General features: G+C 39.7%; 2 protein-coding genes across 9 annotated transcripts in view; one reads left to right on the top strand and one right to left on the bottom strand.

The window, feature by feature from the left end:
• Window positions 1–96: 96 nt before the first annotated feature.
• LOC117459442 (echinoderm microtubule-associated protein-like 6) lies at window positions 97–6,020 on the top strand (the record flags this gene model as incomplete). The annotated part of the gene is made up of 7 exons (XM_071205606.1): window positions 97–294; window positions 1,242–1,414; window positions 1,853–2,015; window positions 2,296–2,399; window positions 2,857–3,010; window positions 3,328–3,428; window positions 3,643–6,020. Coding segments are annotated over 7 exons (918 nt in total), but the record flags the coding sequence as incomplete, so codon positions are not given.
• A 2,932-nt stretch (window positions 6,021–8,952) lies between these two features.
• Window positions 8,953–22,927, bottom strand: part of LOC117459300 (reticulon-1-A-like) — a 39,445-nt gene continuing 25,470 nt past the window's right edge. For 7 of the 8 annotated variants that reach the window (XM_034100042.2, XM_034100043.2, XM_034100045.2 and 4 more), the window contains 6 exons: window positions 17,868–18,075; window positions 15,958–16,096; window positions 11,598–11,667; window positions 11,342–11,388; window positions 11,151–11,209; window positions 8,953–9,979 (listed from right to left, as the gene is read on the bottom strand). In XM_034100042.2, coding sequence (XP_033955933.1) covers window positions 9,934–9,979; window positions 11,151–11,209; window positions 11,342–11,388; window positions 11,598–11,667; window positions 15,958–16,096; window positions 17,868–18,075 — 569 coding nt within the window. In that variant the 3' untranslated portion in view covers window positions 8,953–9,933. Of the gene's footprint in view, window positions 9,980–11,150; window positions 11,210–11,341; window positions 11,389–11,597; window positions 11,668–15,957; window positions 16,097–17,867; window positions 18,076–20,777; window positions 20,878–22,927 lie in introns of those variants that run through there. The other variant, XM_034100050.2, reaches the window with a different exon arrangement.

Genomic DNA, 22,927 nt, shown 5'->3' with positions numbered 1-22,927 from the left:
AATATATTATATTTTATTGACTTGCGCTATTTTATCTGTGTTATTGTGTTGCACTGTGGGAGGAGCCTGTGACCTAAGCAATACAATCCTCCTCCTCTTCCTCAGGGTAAGATCCTGGTGGGGACGAAGGACGGGGAGATCATCGAGGTTGGGGAGAAGAACGCGGCGTGCAACCTGCTGCTGGACAGCCACGCTCGGGGGGGAATCTGGGGTCTGACGGCCCATCCCACCAAAGAGATCTGCATCACCGCCAGCGAGGACGCCACCATCCGACTGTGGGACCTCGAGGACAAGGTACACACTCGGGCCGGGGGGGGAATCACCGGGCTCCCCACGATACGATACTATCGCGATACTTAAGCCACGATACGATAGTATAGCGATTCTACGATAAGCTAGGTATTGCGATATGATTTCTTTCTCCCCTGAGTCCATCTTTGTTTTGACTAACTTCCTGCCCACTGACTTACCCCAAGAAAAAGCTCAGCGCCATCTAGTGGACTGAAAAAGCAACTTGAATTTGGATTTGCAATATGAATAGTTGATATAATAAAATATTGATACTTGGCGTCTGTGTATCGACACAATATCACCACGCAAAGTATCGCAATGCCGTATCGATTATTTCCCCCACCCCTCACTTTCCTCCCAACGTTGTCAAAGAAAATGAATATTCCACATAATTCATATTTCCCTTTTTTGCTCGATTCCTGTATATGATGGCTGAAACAGAAACAGTGCAAACCACTGGACTCAAAGGGACATTTGCGTATTTGCAGATACCCGGATCCATCTTCTTCTTATATACACATATGATTTGTACAAGCAGTTGGTCTATATGTTGTAAATGTATTATCTTCTTACTTTACACACGGCCTCTATTGCACGTCTGCCCGTCCTGGGAGAGGCATCCCTCCGCTGTTGCTCTGCCTGAGGTTTCATCCCCGTTAACTGAGGGGTTTCTTTGGAAGTGTTCCCTTGTCCGATGTGAGGGTCTAAGGACAGAGGGTCTAAGGACAGAGGGTGTAAGGACAGAGGGTGTTCACATTCAAACAAATATGACAAATATGACATGTGTGATATTGGGCTATATAAATAAACGTTGATTGGTGGATGGATGTATTGCAATGCTTTCCAGACCGTTGTGCATGTGTGTGTTCATGCAAACCTTAGAGGCTTAATGTATTCCTTTAAATGTGAATGAACGGGTTTCTAACGTTGCCTCTTCTCTGTTTCTGCAGAAACTGTTGAACAAGGTGTGTGTGGGCGCCGCGGCTCGCTGTGTGAGCTTCAGCGCAGACGGAGAGATGCTGGCAGTCGGGATGAAGAACGGAGAGTTCCTCCTCCTCCTCACCAACTCGCTGAAGGTGTGGGCGAAGAAACGAGATCGCAGCATCGCCCTCCAGGACATCCGGTAGGGAAGAGAGAAAGAGAGAGAAACAGTGTGTGTGTGTGTGTGTGTGTGTGCGTGTGCGTGTGCGTGTGCGCGTGCACGTGTGTGTGTGTGTGTGACTTTTAGACGTGATTTCATTCCTTTCTGTCACATTAGCTGCTTGGTCACTTGTAAAATGTCTCAGGCACCTTTTAAGTTTCATTTTTATGCGCATCGTCATCCTTCAAATTCTGTTGGGATGTTGACTAATGCTTGACGTACATTTTCTCGTGTGTGTGTGTGTGTGTGTGTGTGTGTGTGTGTGTGTGTGTGTGTGTGTGTGTGTGGTGTGTGTGTGTGTGTGTGTGTGTGTTGGTGTGTGTGTGTGTGTGTGTGTGTGTGTGTGTGTGTGTGTGTGTGTGTGTGTGTGGTGTGTGTGTGTGTGTGTGTGTGTGTGTGTGTGTGTGTGTGTGTGTGCAGCTTCAGTCCCGACCGCTCTCTGCTGGCGGTTGCCTCGGTGGAGAACACGGTGGATGTGTACGATGTGAGCGGAGGACCCACTCTCAGCCGGCTGGTTTACTGCAGCGACCTGCCCGCCTTCATCCTGCAGCTCGATTTCTCCGCTGACAGCTGCCACATACAGGTACACACACACACACACACACAAACAACCTGACAATTGTTTGTTTTTTAAAAAGTCTGATTATGTTACCTTTTGTATTATCTTTATAAGGAATATTTCAATGTGTGTGTGTGTGTGTGTGTGTGTGTGTGTGTGTGTGTGTGTGTGTGTGTGTGTGTGTGTGTGTGTGTGTGTGTGTGTGTGTGTGTGTGTGTGTGTGTGTGTGTGTGTGTGTGTGTGTGTGTGTGTGTGTGTGTGTGTGTGTGTGTGTGTGTGTGTGTGTGTGTGTGCATGCGTGCAGGTGTCCACAGGAGCCTATAAACGGCAGGTGTTTGAGGTTCCTTCGGGAAAGTCGGTGAGCGACCAGACCATCATCGACAGAATCACCTGGGCAACCTGGACCAGGTGACACACACACTTCATTTAAAATATCAGATATGATGAAACATTCATGTTATCTAAAACTGTTGTACATATTATGATAAAAAACCTCACAGAAAGGTCAGGAAAAAAGGAAAACATTTCATATTACAGTAAGTCATTGTCTACGAATTGGATAACTTTCAGAAAAAAAATCATAAAATGTCAGAGAAAATATGGCATAAAATAATGTTCTCACCTAAACAACGATTAAAGTGACTCAAACATTAACATAACACATTTTTGGACAAATGTACATATTCAAAAGAAGCTACAATGGGCCAGAGAAATGATCAATGTAACAGGATGCATTTCATATATGTTAAGAATACTGTGCGTAATGAATAAACATGAATTCAAACTACACAAATAGTAGTAATAATCTACAGGTTCATTTTCTTATATATATATTTAAAAGCAACACTTCCTGTCTCTCCCTCAGCATCCTGGGAGATGAAGTTTTGGGGATTTGGCCTCGAAACGCAGACAAAGCGGAGGTCAGCTGTGCGTGTGTGTCTCACGGCGGCCTGAACGTTGCCACGGGAGACGACTTCGGTTTGGTCAAACTGTTCGACTTCCCCTGCACAGAGAAGTTTGTGAGTGTGTCGTGTTTTCAATGAAATACAGTCAGGACCGCTGGAAGGTGGTGAACATCTTTGATGACTTTTCCTCATTCAGTCGGTTTCTCACAGCTGACCAAATTAAACTAAAGCTAAAATCGTCATTTATTTGGTGGCAATACAGGTTAGAAAGTCTCGTGGATTAGTATAGAAAAAGCCTTCAAATCAAAGTCAATTACTCCATGCTAAAGTCATAATTAGTCTTAATGTAGGAAAAGAGAAAATATTAAATGTATGTAAAAAAGTGTTAGCGTTGAAAAAAACATGCTATAACGTTTTTATTCTGTCTGCAGGCCAAACACAAGCGCTACCTCGGCCACTCGGCTCACGTGACAAACATTCGCTTCTCCCACGAAGACAAATACGTGATCAGCACCGGAAGAGACGACTGCAGGTAAACTCATCCTATTCATTGTATAGTATGTCGAAGTTCTTTATTAAAAAAGGCTTAAAATCTGAAAAATATCATAGTATTGTGTTTCGAAAGCAATTATAGTGTCAAAAAAAGGCTTAAGATATGAAAAGTCAAAGTAATTTTTTTTTGGAAAAATGTCACAAAAGGGAACCTGTGATAATGTGTGTGTTGATTGTTGTGTTGTGTGTTGCAGCGTGTTCGTGTGGAAATGTCTGTGAAACGCAGCTTCCTGTCGTCTGAGCGCCTTAACACAAGTGGATCCAGAGGGAATCGAACCAGCGACCTTCAACCTTCGCCAACAGAGTTTACAAGCTGGAGAACAGGCAGAAAAGCGTTGCCTGCAGACAAACAATGATCACGTGACCCTGAAAATAAACAACTGACGAGAACCAGAAGACAACACAACAACATTTTGGATTTTCACAGGAAACGTTATTTCCCCGGAGCGAGAAGCATAAAATCTGTGTGCACACAAGACGTAAATATCTATTTGTATTTGTCAGATGTATGAAGTTTTATTTTTTATGAATCATTGTGGATACATTCATTTATCAAGTCTATTTTGGGGCCGAAAATATTTAATATGTGAAAATACATTTGGTGTCTCTGTTTAACTTGTTATTGAATGAAGAAAAAAACAGCTGATTACAAACCGTTTATGGTTATTAGCTGCTGTAAATGTTCATACTACAAATTAAATATACATCTACTAAAAATACTTATGAAAGCTCAGATATCTATGGAGGACTAAAGCTGCCATTACAATACATAACTCAATGAATACACGTAGAAATTAAAGCCTTAATTAACAAATGTGTGTTATTTTGGAAATCTAAATTAGAAATAAATAAAATTGGTATTTTTAGTTGACAAATCTTAATATTTATCTATTATTTACATAAATACATAAGTAAATAAAACACATTTAAAAACCAGGTGCACACTTATTTGATAATTGAGGCTTTTATTTCTACATATCTTTATTACTTTATCAATGAACCAATACATGAGAGGCTCCGCCCACTTTTGGGGGAAAACAAAGCCGTCATTTGAATGGCGGTCAATACAAATTCTGAAGTTTTTGCCAATCCGATCGGGAATTTAAGAAAACCGTGGATTTTTGGATCTTCAAAGAGCCCGGTTACGATGGCCAGACAGGCAAACAATGACATTAAGTCATTGGAAATCAACGAGCGGGCTCGATATATGGCTGAATATAGCAGTAGGCGATCGATGTCCACAGATGAGAGTAACATCTACGTCACTTTACGGCCCCGCCCACTTTTGGGGAAACCAACGCTGTCATTTGAACGGCGATGGAGCCTGAAGCCACAGAGCTCTTCTGTTACTGTCCTTTCTTCTTAGAGGAAGTACAGAAACACGTAACTCTGGATTTGTTTTAATGTTTGAGGAGCAATAAACGACACAGCAGCTTGTTGGCATGGTAACACAATTATTTTCTATATTAACAGCTGGCGAAATTACAGCCTCGCCTACTGATTTTAATTTAACCATATTTCCAGACCGTTCGTCGATTTCAAATGATTTAATGTAATTGTTTGCCTGTCTGGCCATCGTAAGCTCGCTCTTTGAAGATCCAAAAATCCATGATTTTCTTACATTTCTGATCGGATTGGCAAAAACTTCAGAATTTGTGTTGACCGCCATTCAAATGACAGCGTTGCTTTTCCCCAAAAGTGGGCGGGGCCGTACTTTTCGCCCGGAAGTGACGTATTTGATGTAATAGCAGCTCTAGTCTTCCGTATAAAACTAGTCTTAATATGACATGTTCAGAGGTGTAATCAGATGGTTAATGAATAGTATTTTATAATTATATTCTGTTTTTGTTTGTGTATCTTTTATAAACCAGCCTCCTGGATTGATGCTGCATTCAGGTCACCAATGGAGAATTAAGAGTGTTTAACAGCAAAACTTATGGGACCATTAAGAGGAGAAACTGGACTGATCTGACGTCAGAAATCATTACAAAACAAAACATTAATGAAAAAAATATACGTTTTAAATTCATTTTTATTTCAAAAAAGCCTTTACTGCATCTGTCGTTGGACTTCATGAAACTTAAGTGCCTTTCTGGAACTTTCTACTTGTGTTTGTTTGCTTTGGGAGGGGGATATTTCATACACTGTTGTTTTTTAATTTATTCCACTATTTAACTTATTTTATACTTTGTCTGGTGCTACACTGAGAATGTTTTATTCCACCTGAAATGGACGGAAATATAAAAAATATTTTCTTTGCTGCTGCTTTTTGTTTTTGAAAGGACCATTGTGATCGTAAAACAGAACATGTAAAGAGAAATATTTATGGAAGATATCTAAGTGTTATTTATGCCTACATTTCAGTGTGGACGAGTTCTCTGTGTCTGAATATTAACTGTTGTAAAGAGTGTCAAAAGAGTCCGTTTGTGTGATAAACAAGTGTTGACACACAATTTCCTGAAAAGGTCCCTGAAGTAATCACAAGGCACATTGTTTTTCTGTCTGAGGAAAAATAGTTCTCATGTACACAACCGCCTGAAATACACAATAAATGAAAGTTTGATACGAACAACCAGAGATTGTGGACTTGAGTTATTGCTTTGGTTGACCTGATAAGATATATGAATTATGACTACAGCAGGGGGGTCCAAACTTTTTGATACAGAAAAATATACGAAGGGCTGGGCCACTCAATAGAGGTATATTGCCTCATACGTTCACTTATAGATTGGGAACATTTTAATAATTTGGTAAATTATTCTTGATACTTGAGTAAATAACAGCCTACCTCACAGCTCTCCAGAGGGTTTCATTTATTCTGTTGGCAGTTAATTCCTTAAAACAGTTTCAGATTGCTGATAAGAGGAAATATGAAGGGTGTATTTCAAGCTTGTTATGTAAATAAGTTATGGGGCTTTTTTCTTATCAACTATGATTTGTTAGAACAGGTTTTCAACTCTGACTGAATTTATTTGAAAATTGGGTTTATTAACACATGAATACAGTGTAATATAATTGATCATATATATTTAAGAAGTACAATAAAAGACTGGCAGAAGTTTATTATACTTAAAGGTGGGGTAGGTAAGTTTCAGAAACCGGCTCGAGATACACTTTTTGTTATATTCCATGGAATGCTCTTAACATCCCGATGGCAATGAATATCTGAAGTGCTTTGACAAAAAATCCATTAAAAAAGTTCATCTGTGGAAGCCGTAATACTGTAAAAAGTACAACCGACAGGATTGCCGCCCTGTCTGTCAGCCTTCCATCTCGTGCATGCACAAATGTATAGCTCTCATTGGGCGTGCATTGCAGCAGTACTTCAATGACTCGCCAGCAACAGGCGGCCACTTTCACCCGTCTGCTGACGTCATGGTCGCGTTCATGTGTGTTGGATATGGGTAGGAGGAGGTGCTCTGTAAGGAAGTCTGAAGGAAGGGGTGGATTCTTTTCGGCTGTGTAATTTCAAATTGTAGTGCACTCGAGCCGGTTTCTGAAACGTACCTACCCCACCTTTAAGACTTTATACTTTTTGAAATTGCTGAGGGCCGATACAAAATGGTCCGCCGGCCGCAGTTTGGACATCCCTGGACTAAGAGGTTTGATTCTCGGATAGTTCCTGTAAATCTGTAATTTTGCAAAAAAAAACCTGAATTAAGAAACAAAAAAAAACTGCATTGTCTCACTGAAATAGCGTTAAAATCTCAAAGTGCTTTTAAGAGTCACATTCTTAAAGAACATCTAATTAGACCAAGCACTTCATTTTCGAGTAGTGTTAAGGTTCCATCCTTACAGTGCCTTTGTGAGAGGATTGAGCACAAATCTGTCAAATGAGTCTCACTGAAAAAGCCTTAAAATCACACTGCCTTTAAAGAAACCAGATTCCTTACAAAGTGCTTCATAATCTACCAGTTGTGTTCTACATACATGAAAGTGTATCTAAAAGTATCTTAGTAGAACTGGTGGTGAAGCAGCTTGGGATCATAGAGACAAAGCAGGATTTATTATTCTAATAAATATAATACAAATAGATTGGGTCTACTAGTCATCATAGTTATCACTAGCAATCATTTGTAAAATTGTATTGAAGTTATAACAGAAGTTAACGAAAGCTATCAGAAGTGTTAACTATGTTCGTTATTCTCGCGTCCAAGAGAGAAGCTTTAAAAGGAGACTAAATGGAGTCTCTGAGAAGGTTCAAATTGTACTTTAATTAATAAAAATGCACGGTAATGTTACAAGCAGGAGATTGTTCAGTCAGGAGAGAAAGTCTGCAGCTTCCTCTCTCAGTGGTGGCCATGAAGAAGAGAGCTCACAAGCATTCGTCCTTCCGGCTTGCTGGCTGTTTGCTCCTCCTCTCTAGGCTGTGGTGAGGTAGGAGACTTCCCCCTCGTTCTTCTGTGTCCGATATTGCGTTAAATGGAGGATTTCGACATTTTACATTCATTGTATAACTAGACTCGCCTCTTCTCCTCCTAATCTCTTTCATGACTTTTAATCTAAACACATTTCAAACGCTGAAATCAACACTAAAAAATACAGGAAATACTTCACAGCATTTTGGTTTCCGGTAGTTCCGGGTGTTGTCACATGCTACCATGCTAGCCACGTCTGTAAACAATAACGAATTCAAATAAACTGTACCTTCATTTCATATTCAGCAATAATAATCTCTTGGTTCAATTAGCTGTAGTGTTAAATAAGTAGGTTTCGGTGTGCATCACTCCATGTCATTTCGCTGCTAAATTCACATCTATAGGAAATTATATATTAGCCACATGCTAAATGCTAACCGGAGATGAAGGATTTTCAGAATAAAAGATTAGTATTGAGAACTTCCGGTTCTTTCCAGAATAAAATAGCATTTAAACTGACGGTATGTTTAAGCTACTTTATGCTATCAAACATTGATTTTAATTTCCAACAGAAGCTAACAGAGGCAACCGAACGCTATGAGAAGCTAACAGAGGCTAACTAAAGCTATCAGAAGCTAACTAAAGCTATCAGAAGCTAACAGATGCTAACTAAAGCTATCAGAAGCTAACAGAGGCTAACAAAAGCTATCAGAAGCTAACAGAGGCTAACTAAAGCTAACAGAGGCCAACTAAAGCTATCAGAAGCAACAGAACACTATGAGAAGCTAACTGAGGCTAACGAAAGCTATCAGAAGCTAACAGAGGCCAACTAAAGCTATCAGAAGCTAACAGAGGCTAACTAAAGCTATCAGAAGCTAACAGAGGCTAACTAAAGCCATCAGAAGCTACAGAACACTATGACAAGCTAACAGAGGCTAACGAAAGCTACCAGAAGATAACAGAGGCTAACTAAAGCTATCAGAAGCTACAGAACACTATGAGAAGCTAACAGAGGCTAACGAAAGCCATCAGAAGCAACAGAACACTATAAGAAGCTAAGGAAAGCTATCAGAAGCCAACACAGGCAACCGAACGCTATGAGAAGCTAATGGAGGCTAACGTTACGGACAAATGAGGAGGCAGGTATTTTCTTCGTCTAGAAGCTTTATTGATAATTGTTTACATCTCACAATGCATTCCACAAACACGGCTCCCGGCGGGAAGCTTTTTATCGTCACAATTGAAGTATGAAGTTTATCATTCACAATTATACTTGCATAACAAACAAAAGCTTTCCCAAAAGTCACATCAAGTGGCAACTTTAAGATATTGGCTCCACAGACAGTATGGTTATTTTTTTTTTTTTTTAATCCCTTTCATTTATTTTTGTACTTTTTAAATATTTTATCTGATGTGGATGAATGTAAACATGTTTTCTTTACTAAACAGCAGCAAATGGACATGGAAATAACGACTTTGTATGTAATTAATGTTTAAATCGTCTGGCAAAGGTTTTTTCTAGAAGTTTCTAACTAGAGTTACTCAGAAGCAATGAAGTTTTTAAATGGTAGTACAAGCCCCCCCACCCCCACCCACCCACAAAAAGTCGACAGCACGCTAGCTCGAAGCTTGAGGGACACGACGGCGTTTCAGTTAACCATAAAATCACAAAATACTTCTAACTCGACCAAAAAAAAATGAAAATACAAATGAGGTTTTCACCGCTCGCCTCTTACTTCTCAAACACACCAGACGAAGGGAAAAAAGACGACAAAAAAACCCGATAATGGGGGCATCGGAGTTTAATTAAAAGATTAAAATGTGTTTCTGTGATTTCTCAGCGTCTCGCAGAAAACAAACATCTCATCATCAAACAGACCTGCTTCCACGTTCCCAGAAAACAAATAAAAAAAGGAATTCTGAACTGGAAAAAAAAAGTGTTTTTATTATTTTGACAAATAGAGTTAGAAGGGCTGCGTCCACGCCAGACCCACCCCCCCCCCAAATCTCCATCTCCAGACTTCCTTCAGATATCACCCCTCCCTCCCCCAACAACACTCTTACCCACCCACCCCCCTCTCTCTCCGGTCAGGACTTCCTGAAAACAAACTCCGACTTGACGTTTTTTCACTCTGCTTTCACTCGTTTCATCCCGGGAACCTTCGCCTGGATCCTGCAGGAGAGAAGAAATTAAAAAGATTAACAAAAACAATATAAAAGTAATTGTATTAATATCTTTGACTTTGTAGTGAGTAAGGACGAGTTACTTTTTAAAAATAGAGTTTATAGAACACTATAGGCGCTTTCACACCGGAGTACTTTTCCCAAGAACTAGGCTGATAGTGCTTGGGATTTTGGTTTCACACCAAAAAGATCTGGAACTAGAACTTGGGGAGAAAAAGATTCCCATTTCTGATTGGCTGAGCGAATTGCAAACCACGTCCCGTAAAACTCTGAAAAGTTTTGTGAAGCCGCCATTTTATTTGCTGGCATTAGCATTATTAGCATTAGCATTAGCCCAGCGCACCAACGGAGAGAGACTAACTTATGGCAACACAAAAAAAAAAACATGGGAGCGATGGAGATGAGGAGGTGTCGGCGTTCTGGCGATTTACTCGGAAGGCTTCAGTAGAAGTTGCTGGGACTCCCAGCAGCTTCTACTGAAGCTAGTCCCCAACTCCGGGGACTTCCTGCCGGGGCTTTCGGGTGGCAGTATACGCCGTGAAGATGTTTGCGGCCTGCCAGTAAACCCAAAGCAGAAGAAGTGACGTCAGCGGCTTCATCTGCGTAATCCTCCCTCAGAGACTTATTCCGGTGTGAACGCGATCTACTAGGACAGTTCCGGGACTAAAGAGTTCGGCGGGACTAAGTGCTGGGAACAAAGTACGGAAAAGTACTTGGTGTGAAAGCGGCTAATGTTTAGCATACTTTGCCACCAAACTCCATTGACATTGACAGTAAATTAGCAGGAAAGAACATGGGAGTTGCTCGCGGATACTATTAGTTTTAGCCAAATATAGCGTCATCAACCATGTAACGTTTGGCTGAACGACGTGATGTTGCTTCTGCATTTTTTGGTACTTAAACCTGCTGTTCTGAGTAGCAGGACTGAAGGCTAGTTCAGTTCCTTTGTCCTGCGAGGTAAAATGAAATTTTTCCAATTTAGTTGGTTGTCTTTGAAAGGAGGATTTAATCAGAAAGGGCTGTCTTTAAAATTATTGTAAATATTATGTACATTTATTGTTTGTCAGGAGTCTAAAATTAGCTTCCTGCTCATATTCGTGTCGGTCTCTACATACTTCCATTATCATATAAACACATGTTTTGGGAGCTCCGTTTCTTACTTTCCAACGACGTCTTTGACCTGGTTGCTGACCAGAGCCAGGTAGTGGTCGATCTGAGTCTGAAAACACAAAGAAGAATAAATGAGTTAGTTTTTTTTATTATTTCTTTTTTAAATCCTATTTATTCATTTCTATTGAAAAAAAGAAAATCAGGAAAAATAATAACTATTGGATTAATATTAAATTCTCACCTGATGCTTTTCATAGACGATCGGGCAGCTGAACAAACCGACCAGAGCTGAGGAAGAAGGTTACAAATTACTAACAGACCTTGAACGCCTCACGGAGCAACTGAGACCACAGTTTTAGACTTGACTGTAGACTTTTTATGACATTATTAAAAACACATGCAAGTCATTTATTTGTATAACTGTACCGCCAGTTCATTTAAATAAAAAATAAATATATATATATAATGTCAAATCATGATGGGAAATTGTCACTCACAGAGAATGAGAATAGTGAGGCCGTTGAACAGGGAGCCGACGTAGGTCAGGATCCACATCAACACAGCAAACTGCAGAGGAAAATATATAGAAATCAATCATTAATATCAAAGGCATAAAGAGATCTGAAAACACAAAGAACTTAATATTATAAAAACTATTTTAAGTGTTTGTTCTTGTTGATGTGCTCTTCAATCTTTTATCTGATAAGCACACTCCTGCCACCATTTATAGAAATACAATGGATATGTTGTCATAGGGCTGTGCGATTATGGCAAAAATCATAATCACGATTATTTGGGTCAATAATTGATATCACGATTATTTTGACGATTATTCATTGACCATTTATTGAACTTTAAAACAAATAATATTTTACCAATAAACAAGATCAACAAATATGTTGGAGCGCACTTCCAAAACCATACTAAACATATATTATTAATATGATAAATAAAAATAAATTAGACCAAAATAAATTAAATCAAATATGATGCAGTGCACTGTCACAACATACTGAAAACTCCTTAACATATAGCCAACATGTTGGTAAAACATATTCCACTCAGTTAAACGTTGAAGGCTGGCCAACCGTCATGGTCCAGAAGTAACAGGAAATAAATGTTGAACTACAATTTAAGACCAAATAAAAATGTGTAGGCCACCATGGCAAATGCTGGTAGGGCTGCTCATGTCATCTCTTAAAGATGTTTTGCAAGAAACACCAGCCTGTTGACATGGTCTGGTTTCATAGATGAGCGCAGGCAGGAGACAAGCCACCTGTACTGAAGACCCTCAGCCACGCCCCGACACATGGGGTCACGCCGGCCAATCACAAAGCTTTGATGCGTTCAAGTGCATTATTCTGGCACAGGAAGATTATGTTACAGGACATTAACGATAAAACAGAATATTGTCGTTCTATTTTTAGACACATCTCGCGATCGACTGGTTGGGCACCCCAGGGCTAGACCATAGGTCCGTTGTGGTCGCAAAGTAGCCAGCTGAAGCCACATCTCTCTCAACTTCCCCACGGCATTTGTCATATGGTGCAGGCAGCGCAGACCTGCTGAAATAATACTGAGACGGCATCGCGTAACGCTTGTCCAACGTGTTGACACGTTGCTTGAAGCCCTGGTTGCTAACAGTGCTAACTGGGCACATATCTTTAGCGATGTGAAATGTAATGACAAAGTACTTGTAAATAGTGGACATAGTTTTACCCTTCTTGTTAACGAGTTGCTGCTCTTGTTCTGACATCTTAGCTCGCGCTGAACACTCACAACACATATGACTCCCACGTGGCGGAGTGGGCTTTTAGGGAGGGGCGAAAGCGCACCCAGCAAAATAATCGTATTTTGTAAATTATGCCGTTTTCATAATCGTCGCAAACCATAATCGTAATCGCGATTAAAATACGATTAATTGCACAGCCCTATGTTGTCATGGAAAAAGTGTTATTTATGATTAAATAATATTTATGAATCAAGTATTTTATTTACTTTTCACTAGGGCTGCGCGATATATTGTGTCGTGATGATAATCGCGATATGCGCATGCGCAATATTCACATCGCAGGTTTTTTTTTTAGGACGTGCGATATTAAAAAGGTAGGGTCGGTAAGAATGGAGAAACCAGCTCGAGTGCGCTTGAATTTGAAAATACACAGCCGGAAAAAATCTGCCACTTCCTTCAGACTTCCTCACAGAGCCCCTCCCCCAACACACACGAACGCGCACATGACCAATGAGGGCACGAGATAAGTGTGTGCCCAGATGGAAGGCTGACAGGCAGGTAGGCCATCCAGTTACTTTAGCCGGCTCAGATGATTGGTCGTGCTTTTTACAGCGCCACGGCTTCCACAGATGACATGTTTTTATGTATTTTTTGTCAAAGCATTTAATATATTCATTGCTATCGGGATGTTAAGAGCATTCCATGGAATATAACAAGTGTTTCTGAAGTGAATTACCTACCCCACCTTTAAGTAGGCAAATTAGCTCAAACACGTCATGTTACAATTCTTTTGCTGCTTGCTACAAAAAGGAAAACTCGCGCGGCTCTCATGTCAGGGGTACTTGAGTGAGTGACAGCCAACCACCAATCACAATCAAATCTCCAAAGCTAACGGACCCGGTGATTAAAAGGTAAAAGCACTGAATAAAGTAGTTTCATGTGTTTCTCCAGGGCAGTTTGGCGCTGCTAACCGAGCTAGCTCAGCTTGTTGCTCTGATAACTTAAGATCCAGATGTCCGTGACCAAAATAGTTAAAAAAATACCAATTGTAGAGCATTAAAGTTCAAGAAACGATGGTTTGCGGACAAAAAAAAACTGTCTTTTCTTCAATTCTTGTATTTTTTCATATCGCAGGGAAAAAAATCGCAATGTCAGTTTTTTCCAATATCGTGCGGCACTACTTTTCACCCTCAGTTTGTTTCGAAAAGGATCAAATTATATATGTATAACCTATAATCCCAGTACTACCATGGTATAGCATTTCTTAAAAACGCAAATAGAAACAATAAATAATAATTGTATTAATGAATTGTATGTTTCAAAACACTAGTTCAACACTTGTATATTTATATATGATATTTCTCAGCTGGTCTCCTTAGGGTTAAAACAGAAACAGACCTGATGGTTGTTTAAAAACTGAGATTTAAACCCTGAATCTGTAGGAATATATAAACGCTGTAATACGACATGACGGCTATCTGCTCGAGCTGATGGTGAGCATGGAAACAGCCGGAGAAAACCATGGCTGCCGGTGTGAAGTTTGAAAAGGTTAGATTTCTGACTGGAGGCCGTGACATTTTAATGACCCGCTGGTGGTAAAGTGATAACAGAAAGATGAATCACTGGAAGTTATATTTATAATCTGCTGAAAACATTCCTGAGGCTCCGACGTCCCGCTGATGGGATTTAAGAAGAGAGTTTTTATCGTCTAAAAGGGACGTTATTCTCAGCTCTGAATCTGGGTTGCAGCGAGACGACGATCGACAGCTGGGATCGGTTTCTAGCAAAGATTTATTTGTTATAGAGAGGCGAAGTCCCTCCCTTTCCGGGGAGCTCCATGGGACCTTATTTCGGAAAAAGTATGTATTGAAGTCAATGGAGAGAGAAAGATTATCTTTCGATCCCGTTTGAATTGTGCCACGAATTACACATATGATGTTTGTCAATTGAAAAGATAATTTTGCAAGTAAAAAAAAAAAAAGTGTCGTAAAACTGTGAAGTAACGCTTTTTGTGTGAAACCGCTCAATGACCTACATCTCCCGCCTCGCACCACACACCAAGACGGCATTTCACTTCTTTCTTTCAGAACGAGGCGGAAAGTAAGTAAGTAAGTAAGTAAAACTTTATTTATATAGCACCCTTCTCAACACGGATGTACAAAGTGCTTTACAGTACAGTACACAGGACACAATTCACAGTACAACTATAAAATGTAGAATAAAAGGCATAAAACGGCAGCAAGTAATACATAGGATAAAACATACGACAAAACACCAATAATAAAAAAAGAAAAAAAAAAGAAGACCGCCACTAACTCACCTCCTCCGACGACCCAAAGGCCTGTCGGAAGAGGTGGGTCTTTAACCGCCCCTTAAAAACCTCTATTGAGGCCGAGGTTTTTATTACTTGGGGGAGTTTGTTCCAAAGCCTTGGGGCCACCGCCTCAAAGGCACGGTCACCCTTAGTCTTTAGCCTGGTTCGGGGCACCCTTAGGAGGCCTTGCTCAGAGGACCTCAGGGCCCGGGTTGTGATGTGCGGGTGGATAAGGTCATTGATGTAGGCTGGGGCTTGGCCAAAAGTATTAAACGAGGTGAAAATCACTCCAAGTCTGGGCATGTTGAGAGCTGCACACACACACAAGGGGAGTTAGTCGGTTCCGTGAGAGCCAGCATGCGGGACCGGGACTCTGGGAGTTGTAGTCTTTCTAGTTGCGTATTTTTCACAGTCTTATATTTCAACAGTTTTACGACAAACTGACTTTTTTGACATGGAAATAATTTTTTGTTTAATTCATGGCACAATTCAAACGGGATCGAAAGATAACCTTTCTCTCTCCATTGACTTCAATACATACTTTTTCCGAAATAAGGTCCCATGGGGCGCCTCTATAGCATTCTATTTTAATGTAAATACTGCTCTATTTTATTTTCACTACATTTATCTTATTTTTTTGTAATGTTATTATAGTGTTCTTCAATTAATTCGCCATCTGTGTTTTTTTATGTTCGTTTTACGTATGTTGCGACATCAAGTCAAATTCCTCGTACGTGACAACCTACTTGACAATAAACCTGTTTCTGATTCTAAATCCTCTTTTGTGCATATTCTATCCATGATCTCTCACCTTGATGGAGTCGATCAGGTCCTCCACCAGGAACAGGTGCCTTAATTCGCAGATGCCTTTGTTGACTTTAGCCAGGACCAGGTCGCTGTACTTGTGGACCATATCCTCAGAGAGCGCCACCTCCTGGTCCAGGTACTGCCTGCGGGGGGGAAACAGAGGAGGAAGAACTGTCAACTTTCAGGCACTTTAAGCATTTTCAAGTACATTAAAACGATAGTTAGTATACTGACTATTTAACCTAGTCATCATATTAAGTCAGATTTGTTTTCCTTCCAAAAACTAGAAAATATCATCCATCATCGTATATTACCTACACATTTACAGAAATCAGATTTTAAAGCAAGGGGGATTTTTAAGCAACAAGTTCTGATATTTCAAAACCTGTTTGTAAAAAATCAAACACACAATAATAATTTAAGAAATCTATAAATAAAATATACAACATAAGAAGATTAGCCTTGTGTAGAAATCCGATTTTTAAAGCAACTATTTTCCTCGGTTTATGTTAATCTGGTTAATTGGTCGTCATGAGCCATGAGGTCAGCCAGTGAAAGGAAACGCAGTAAGAAGGATTTGAAAGCGAGCCAGGATGGAGGATAAAACAAACCAACATCAAGAGGCTAAGAATAAAAAAAAAAACCTCTCTTCACAGACTCTCTGAAAATACAGGGATATTTTTATGTGTTTCTAAAACTGTGCCTGACATTCATCAAAACGTCCGCCTGCAGCTCAGACTGATCAGGATTAATCAGGTTGGCTGAGTTTAATTTCCACTGACACCATTTTATATTCTGGGCTGCTTTCTTGTGGTATAGTGTTTATTATTTATTTAATCTACAAGTGTTTGAATATCATGTTGTTCATTATTACATGAACATGTTACTTGTTAGATGCTTTTATCCAAAGCAACTTACATACTCAATACTGTGGCCAATCCCCACAGGAGCAATTTGGGGTGAAGCGTCTCAGGGACACAACGACATGCTGACTGCAGTGGGGTTTGAACCTGCTCCCCTGATGCAAACGCCAACGCACTAGTCCACTGCCACCTTATCCATCTTTATTATTTCTCTTTATAGTTAAAACATTTTATTTCTCTTAATATTGCAACATTTATTCTTTCATTTTCTCCACTGTAAGATATTTGTGTTATTCATTTACTTTTTATTTTCAACTTTTTGTCACGTGACTTGAATTTTGAATTGAGCTGTCCCTGGCACACTTTGCTGGCGGCGAAAAGAATCCCACCAGACTCCTTTGTCCCTCCAACAGAGGGATGTCCTTGTCCCTTTTCGTCGTTTCAAGCTATAATAATGTGATCTTCTCTCAAATTATTTATTTTCTTGGACGCCCTCGGCTCGAGTTCAGGGTGTTCCGAGCTGAATAAGGGCGTCAAATGACGGCAAGACGCGCCACATGTGTATTTCTATTAATTCAAATAGTTATGTTAATTGTTTGAATATTTAAAAAAGGCACTATAAGTCTCTTTAATTACAATAATTATTATTCTGGATACTTTCAAATTATTTGAACATTTTTAAAGTTTCAAATTGTATCCATTTACTTTATTAATATTTCCACATTCAATTAATTAACCTATTTATTCAATTTTAGTATTTCCTCTGTATATTTCGATGGTTTTATTTATTAATTTCTCTTCATAAAGCACGTTTTAGTTACCAGTTTGTAATTAAATGTATTCCTTTTAAAATGTCTTTAGTTTTTTATTGATTCCTTCCTCCTCGTTTTTATTTACTCATTTATCCCTGTATTTATTCCTCTTTATACTTCCAATTATAGGCTCTTCTTTTACTCCATAATTAACACCTGTTCAACTGTAATGTAAATCTGTACGTATACAATGTATTTTCTAACGGCACACACACTTCGTTAAATACTGCTGTACTCACTTGAATGGATGTCCGTCATCAGACTTCTGGATGGCCTGCAGGATGCCTTTGTATATCCTGAAGCAGATGGTGACGGAGAGCAGAGCGAGGCCGATGTAGGAGCAGACGCTCACGATGCTACAGGACGTCAGCGAGAGGAGGAGCAGCAGCGCGGCGCCGAACACCACGCCCGTCGCCTTCACATCGCGCCAGTAGAGGAGATCCACCACTGCAGGAGGAAGAGGGCGTTTAGTGTCAAACATCCAGAGAGAAAACACTTATAATGTACTCCTTTAAACATTATTGTAGGAGCCAAAATGCTTGTTTTGCCATTGCTTATTATTATTTATATTATTATCTTCATTTCTGTCTGCATCACATTGAATTCTTATTGTTTATCACTTCCGGTAATCGTCACGTGGGTGTAGTTTATTGGTATTTAGGTCACCTGTTGGATAATATTAGGGGCTCTTAAGGAAAACTGTCCCCAGATATTAAATACAATTATTCTGTTGGGTTAAATATTTAAAACAGAAATAATCCTAATGGAAAAAAACATTAAAAAGCCAATTTATTTGGAAAAATAAATATAAAAAACATCAAATTACTAAAGAGTTGTCTATTTCGTTTTTTTAAATAAATAAAAACATTAAAAAACTTCCATAGAGAAGTAAAGAAAAGGGTGATATTGAACTGCATTCTTTTAGTTATAAGGTATATAGCTCAAATACCTACTTTTTATTATAACCAAATTGAATTTAACAATTTGCACATGCCATACAATATTAATGCTTCATGTTTTAGACTAATATAATATTCCCACTTGCATCCCGTCCTTGCTCATAAAGACTATAAATAAAATACCCCATAGTAAATTCCTTATTAAATATGCATAGCTGGAGGACGGTTTAACCTAATTTGACACTGGTCGACTACATGAGAAATCAGCGGGTTGTCGTTGGACATCACAGAAATGCCCTGTCCTGGAGTTAAAAATCGAAATCAATTTGTTTTGGTAAAGTTTAAGTGTCCTCAGGGTAAAATGAGTTTCTTGCCTCCACAGTCACATGGCGGGTGCATGTGACGGAGCATTTTTAAAGTTTGCGTGCTGCAACTCTGCAGGAAGTCAGAGGTCCAAACATTGTCACCCCAACAACGGCATCTGACTCACAACCTTCCTCCTCGTCTCCATGCCTTCTGGTCTTTTCACCATGATGCCCCATTAAGACTTCCACGTGATCCAACACCAACTCGGCTGCTAGGATTTTGGAAGACATTGCTTCAACTTGCACGAGCGTTATTTTATTATGCCACCCAAAATGAACTCAAAATGTCTGCCTCGCTAGCTGTAGAAGTCATGAAATGTTTGACGGAGGGAAAAGAGAAATATATCTCAATTAAATTGTTAGTTTTGGTATTTGCTGATCTCACTGTGAGTAATTTAATCTTAAATCAGGGTATAGTTTTCAAAAAGATCCAAATGTTACATATGGGTGGTTTTTATGACGTGTCGGGTGGTGCAGGGACCCAGATAGACGGGGAGGTGGTGAAGATTTTGGAAGGGAGGGGGTCAGTCTCACAGCTGAGCTCATGTTGGAGCACACTTAAATTTCAGCAGGGAATTCCAGGCAGGTCAGCGGACATTATTAGCAGCAGAGGAGTCGTGGTTCCCTGCAGACTCTCCGTGCCGTTCGGGGTGACACTGAGGAGTGACGTCAAACTGCACGCTGGAATCTGACAGCTTAATGTTTCTGCATTGCTTGTCGGAAATTACAATCTGTCATTATTAAAGGTTCACTTGTGATAAGTATAAAATACAAACCATTGTAAAATATATTATGTCTCCAAGCCTGATTTACATGCAAGGATAAAAAGCAGAATTTAAAATGCAAACTGAGGCGGATGCGAAACAATGGATGATCTGACAATTTTGAGTATTATTTCATCCAAAAGAAATGCGTCAAACATAATCTTTGTAGCTATAAATTCCACAAACATGTCTTAATATTTCCTTTGCTCGTATAGCTTTTCTAACAGTGCAATGTATTTATTTATTTTCTACTTATACTATAAGAACTGGTGTTTTTGCTATTGATGTTTAATGCATTTAGTTGTATTCTGTATGAATACAATAAATAGTTTGTACTGTTCATTTATATATATTTTTGTATTTGACTGGAAGCATGTTTCAACATTTAGTCAAAACTGTTCCTGTGTTTGGTTAAAAAAAATCGTCATTTGCAATTTCAGTGCAGCTATTGTTTTACAATGACTAACAACAGAACCAGAGACCAGATCCTCTTGGCTGCTGTTTCAAAACAGTAATTTACAAGAGATAATCATGAAGGCAGCTTCATGTTCTGGAAGCTTCTCATTGAGAATAGCGGGGTGTCCATGTGGGCGTTGACAGCTAGCTTTAGCTTGGAGCTAGCTCTCCCCTCATTATCTAACCGCTCATCATGCTAACTTGATGCTAGCAGCTAACAGCAGCTGGGCCCGGGGGTGTTGACACAGAGGGCGGCTGTCTGGATTCAAACACCCGGGGAGAGGAGTCAACATGAGGAAGAGGAGGAACAGGTCCAAATGTGGCTGTCTGGCTACATATGGTAGCAGGCGTGCTAACATCACTAGGCTAAAAATAGATCCGCATCACAGCGATCTAAACCCCGGTCGCTAGGTTTAATCACCAGCTCTCTTTCCAACATGGACCCGGGGTTTCATTTTCCTCCCCGGGATGCCCCCCTCGCCGTGGGGACAACACGTCAAACCGTGACCTCCGCGGTGGCCCGCTCCCCTCGCTCTCTGCCCGGCATGAACTCGGCTTTATCCCCGGTGCTCATGCAAACTAACCCGATGATACACACGTGCAGAAAGCGACATGTAAAAGCGGTTTTAGGGGCTCGGTTAACGAAAGATTATGAGCAGACTGACCCTGTTTGGCGTCCATCTTGAACCTCCAGTAGAGCGTGAAGTGACACAGCGGCTCTGCCTGGCAGAGAGAGACGGGGAGGAGAGGAAGAGGCGGGGGGACATGCGCAGCTTGGCCTCTCTCCGGATGGACGCCTGACCAATACCAATTTACTGTTATATAAATTAACATTGCCCATGTCTGCAAATGTGAAAAATACTTTTTCACAAGTCGATACTGATGACTGATTAGCAATAGTATCTCACACATAATAAGAAACACGCAAATGAGAGTGAGATACTTTCTAGAAAAAGAATAACTGAGTATATCAAAAATAACTACGTAGCCTTTTTTTTTTAAATAAAAAAAGTTGTTTTAAGGGCAGAATAATGGAAATTAAGGGAAATGTCACCAATTATCTTTATAAAATTGCAATAAAACAGTTTTTTGTTGTTGTAGAAAACATAACTATATGTTGCAGTCAAAATACTTCCATTATTTATACTTCCTCCTCAGAGGAAAATATTGTACCGTGTTCTCCAAATACATGCATTTGATAACTTTCATTGAAAACGTGTAAGATAACTGGTTACTTATAAACGCCACTTTTACACTTGATTTCAGGGGAAATTAGATAAAAAAACGAGAGAAACTTTTAAGAGAAATAACCAATATCGAATTGGGGAATGAAAAAAAGAAAACTGAGTTTTATCGTAGTGAATTTTTAAGTAAAATCTATATTAAATGCTTGGTTGGTTGCCTCAGCAAGTACTGCTCACTTAAATTCACATCAGACTGAACTTAATGTTGCCTTTTGTTCGTCCGGTATGAGACTAATGAATATAATACATCTCTAAATACAATCAGGGTGGTAAAGACACGTCCTGCATGGGTTAAGACACTACATGCTGTCCAAAGTTCACCCGAAGCAGACAGAGAGGTGAATGTGTGTGAAAGGCCATCCGTTATCATGAAGAAATTGCTTAATAAAAGGGATTATGACAGCTGCACGAGAGGAGCGTTGCATAATGTGGCTGTAAAAGGACAACCGAGCAGAAAAGATAACATTTAGGAATTCAAATCCAACCCACTGCGGGTGAAAAAAAGAAATCATCCTTTAGAAATAAATCCATGTAAGGACCTGCAAGGAAGTATGGTAACACCAGGTGCATGCTGGGAGAAAACTGGCCCCAAACCAAGTAATCATTTGATACTTAAAATATATAGTTGATAACCAACATTATATTGCATACAATTATGCTCAGTCCAAAGTCTTTTTTTAATGTTTGGTCCTGCAGCTTTACAGTTCAAACTAGGCAAAGAGACGGTAAATAAAAACTTAAAATACTGCATTATAGGAGGAACTATTCAAGCAAACTGCTGAATGAAGTGGATGAATAATGCGGTCACAATATAATGTTGAATTAGACCCAACACTGTTAAATTAACGCTAGAGTGAACGGACATTTTTAGTAAACGCAGGTTAATTCGAGTCCATTTGGTCTTTTTCTGGTGATAACCGTTAGATCCTCATATCAAAAATAAATGACCTATGGCCAGGCTCACTGATAAGATAACACCTGATTGCTTCAATACTATTGCAGTCACAGAGCGTCACACCACACACACAATAAAGTGCCATTTCACTTTGCACCCTGCCCTTACTTAAAGCCCCCCCCCGACAGAAACAAAAGCAACTTCTTTCAACACTTTGTCCTCTTTGCTATAGACACACACACACAGCACAAAGGCCTCAGTGTTGAGATAAGAAGCGACGGAGGCACACATGAAGATCAGCAGACAGCGTGTGATAACTTATATGTGTGTACTTTTATTGTATCCATAGTAGTCTCTTTGTTTCATCTATATAAAGCACAGGCCTTCAACAGGGGGTCGATTATATATAAAATGATTCTAACTGTAAACGTCAAACTCTACAGCCTGGCATTATCGTTTTAATATCTTAGTAAACAACAGTTAGTCCTCAGATCAGCAGCAACTATCTAAATACCTTGAAGTCTCAAACAAACATTTTCATTCATTTAAATGTATACATTTGTCGCCATTAGCTACATCTCTAATGCACGTTGAGGACTTGTGATATATGAATTATATTACAGACTGACACCTTTCATAAAAACACTATTTTATGATTAGGGGCGACAATATTACT

Source organism: Pseudochaenichthys georgianus, chromosome 15 (assembly GCF_902827115.2).
Source record: "Pseudochaenichthys georgianus chromosome 15, fPseGeo1.2, whole genome shotgun sequence".
Taxonomy (NCBI): Eukaryota; Metazoa; Chordata; class Actinopteri; order Perciformes; family Channichthyidae; genus Pseudochaenichthys; species Pseudochaenichthys georgianus.
This window is presented reverse-complemented; position numbering and strand designations above follow the sequence as displayed.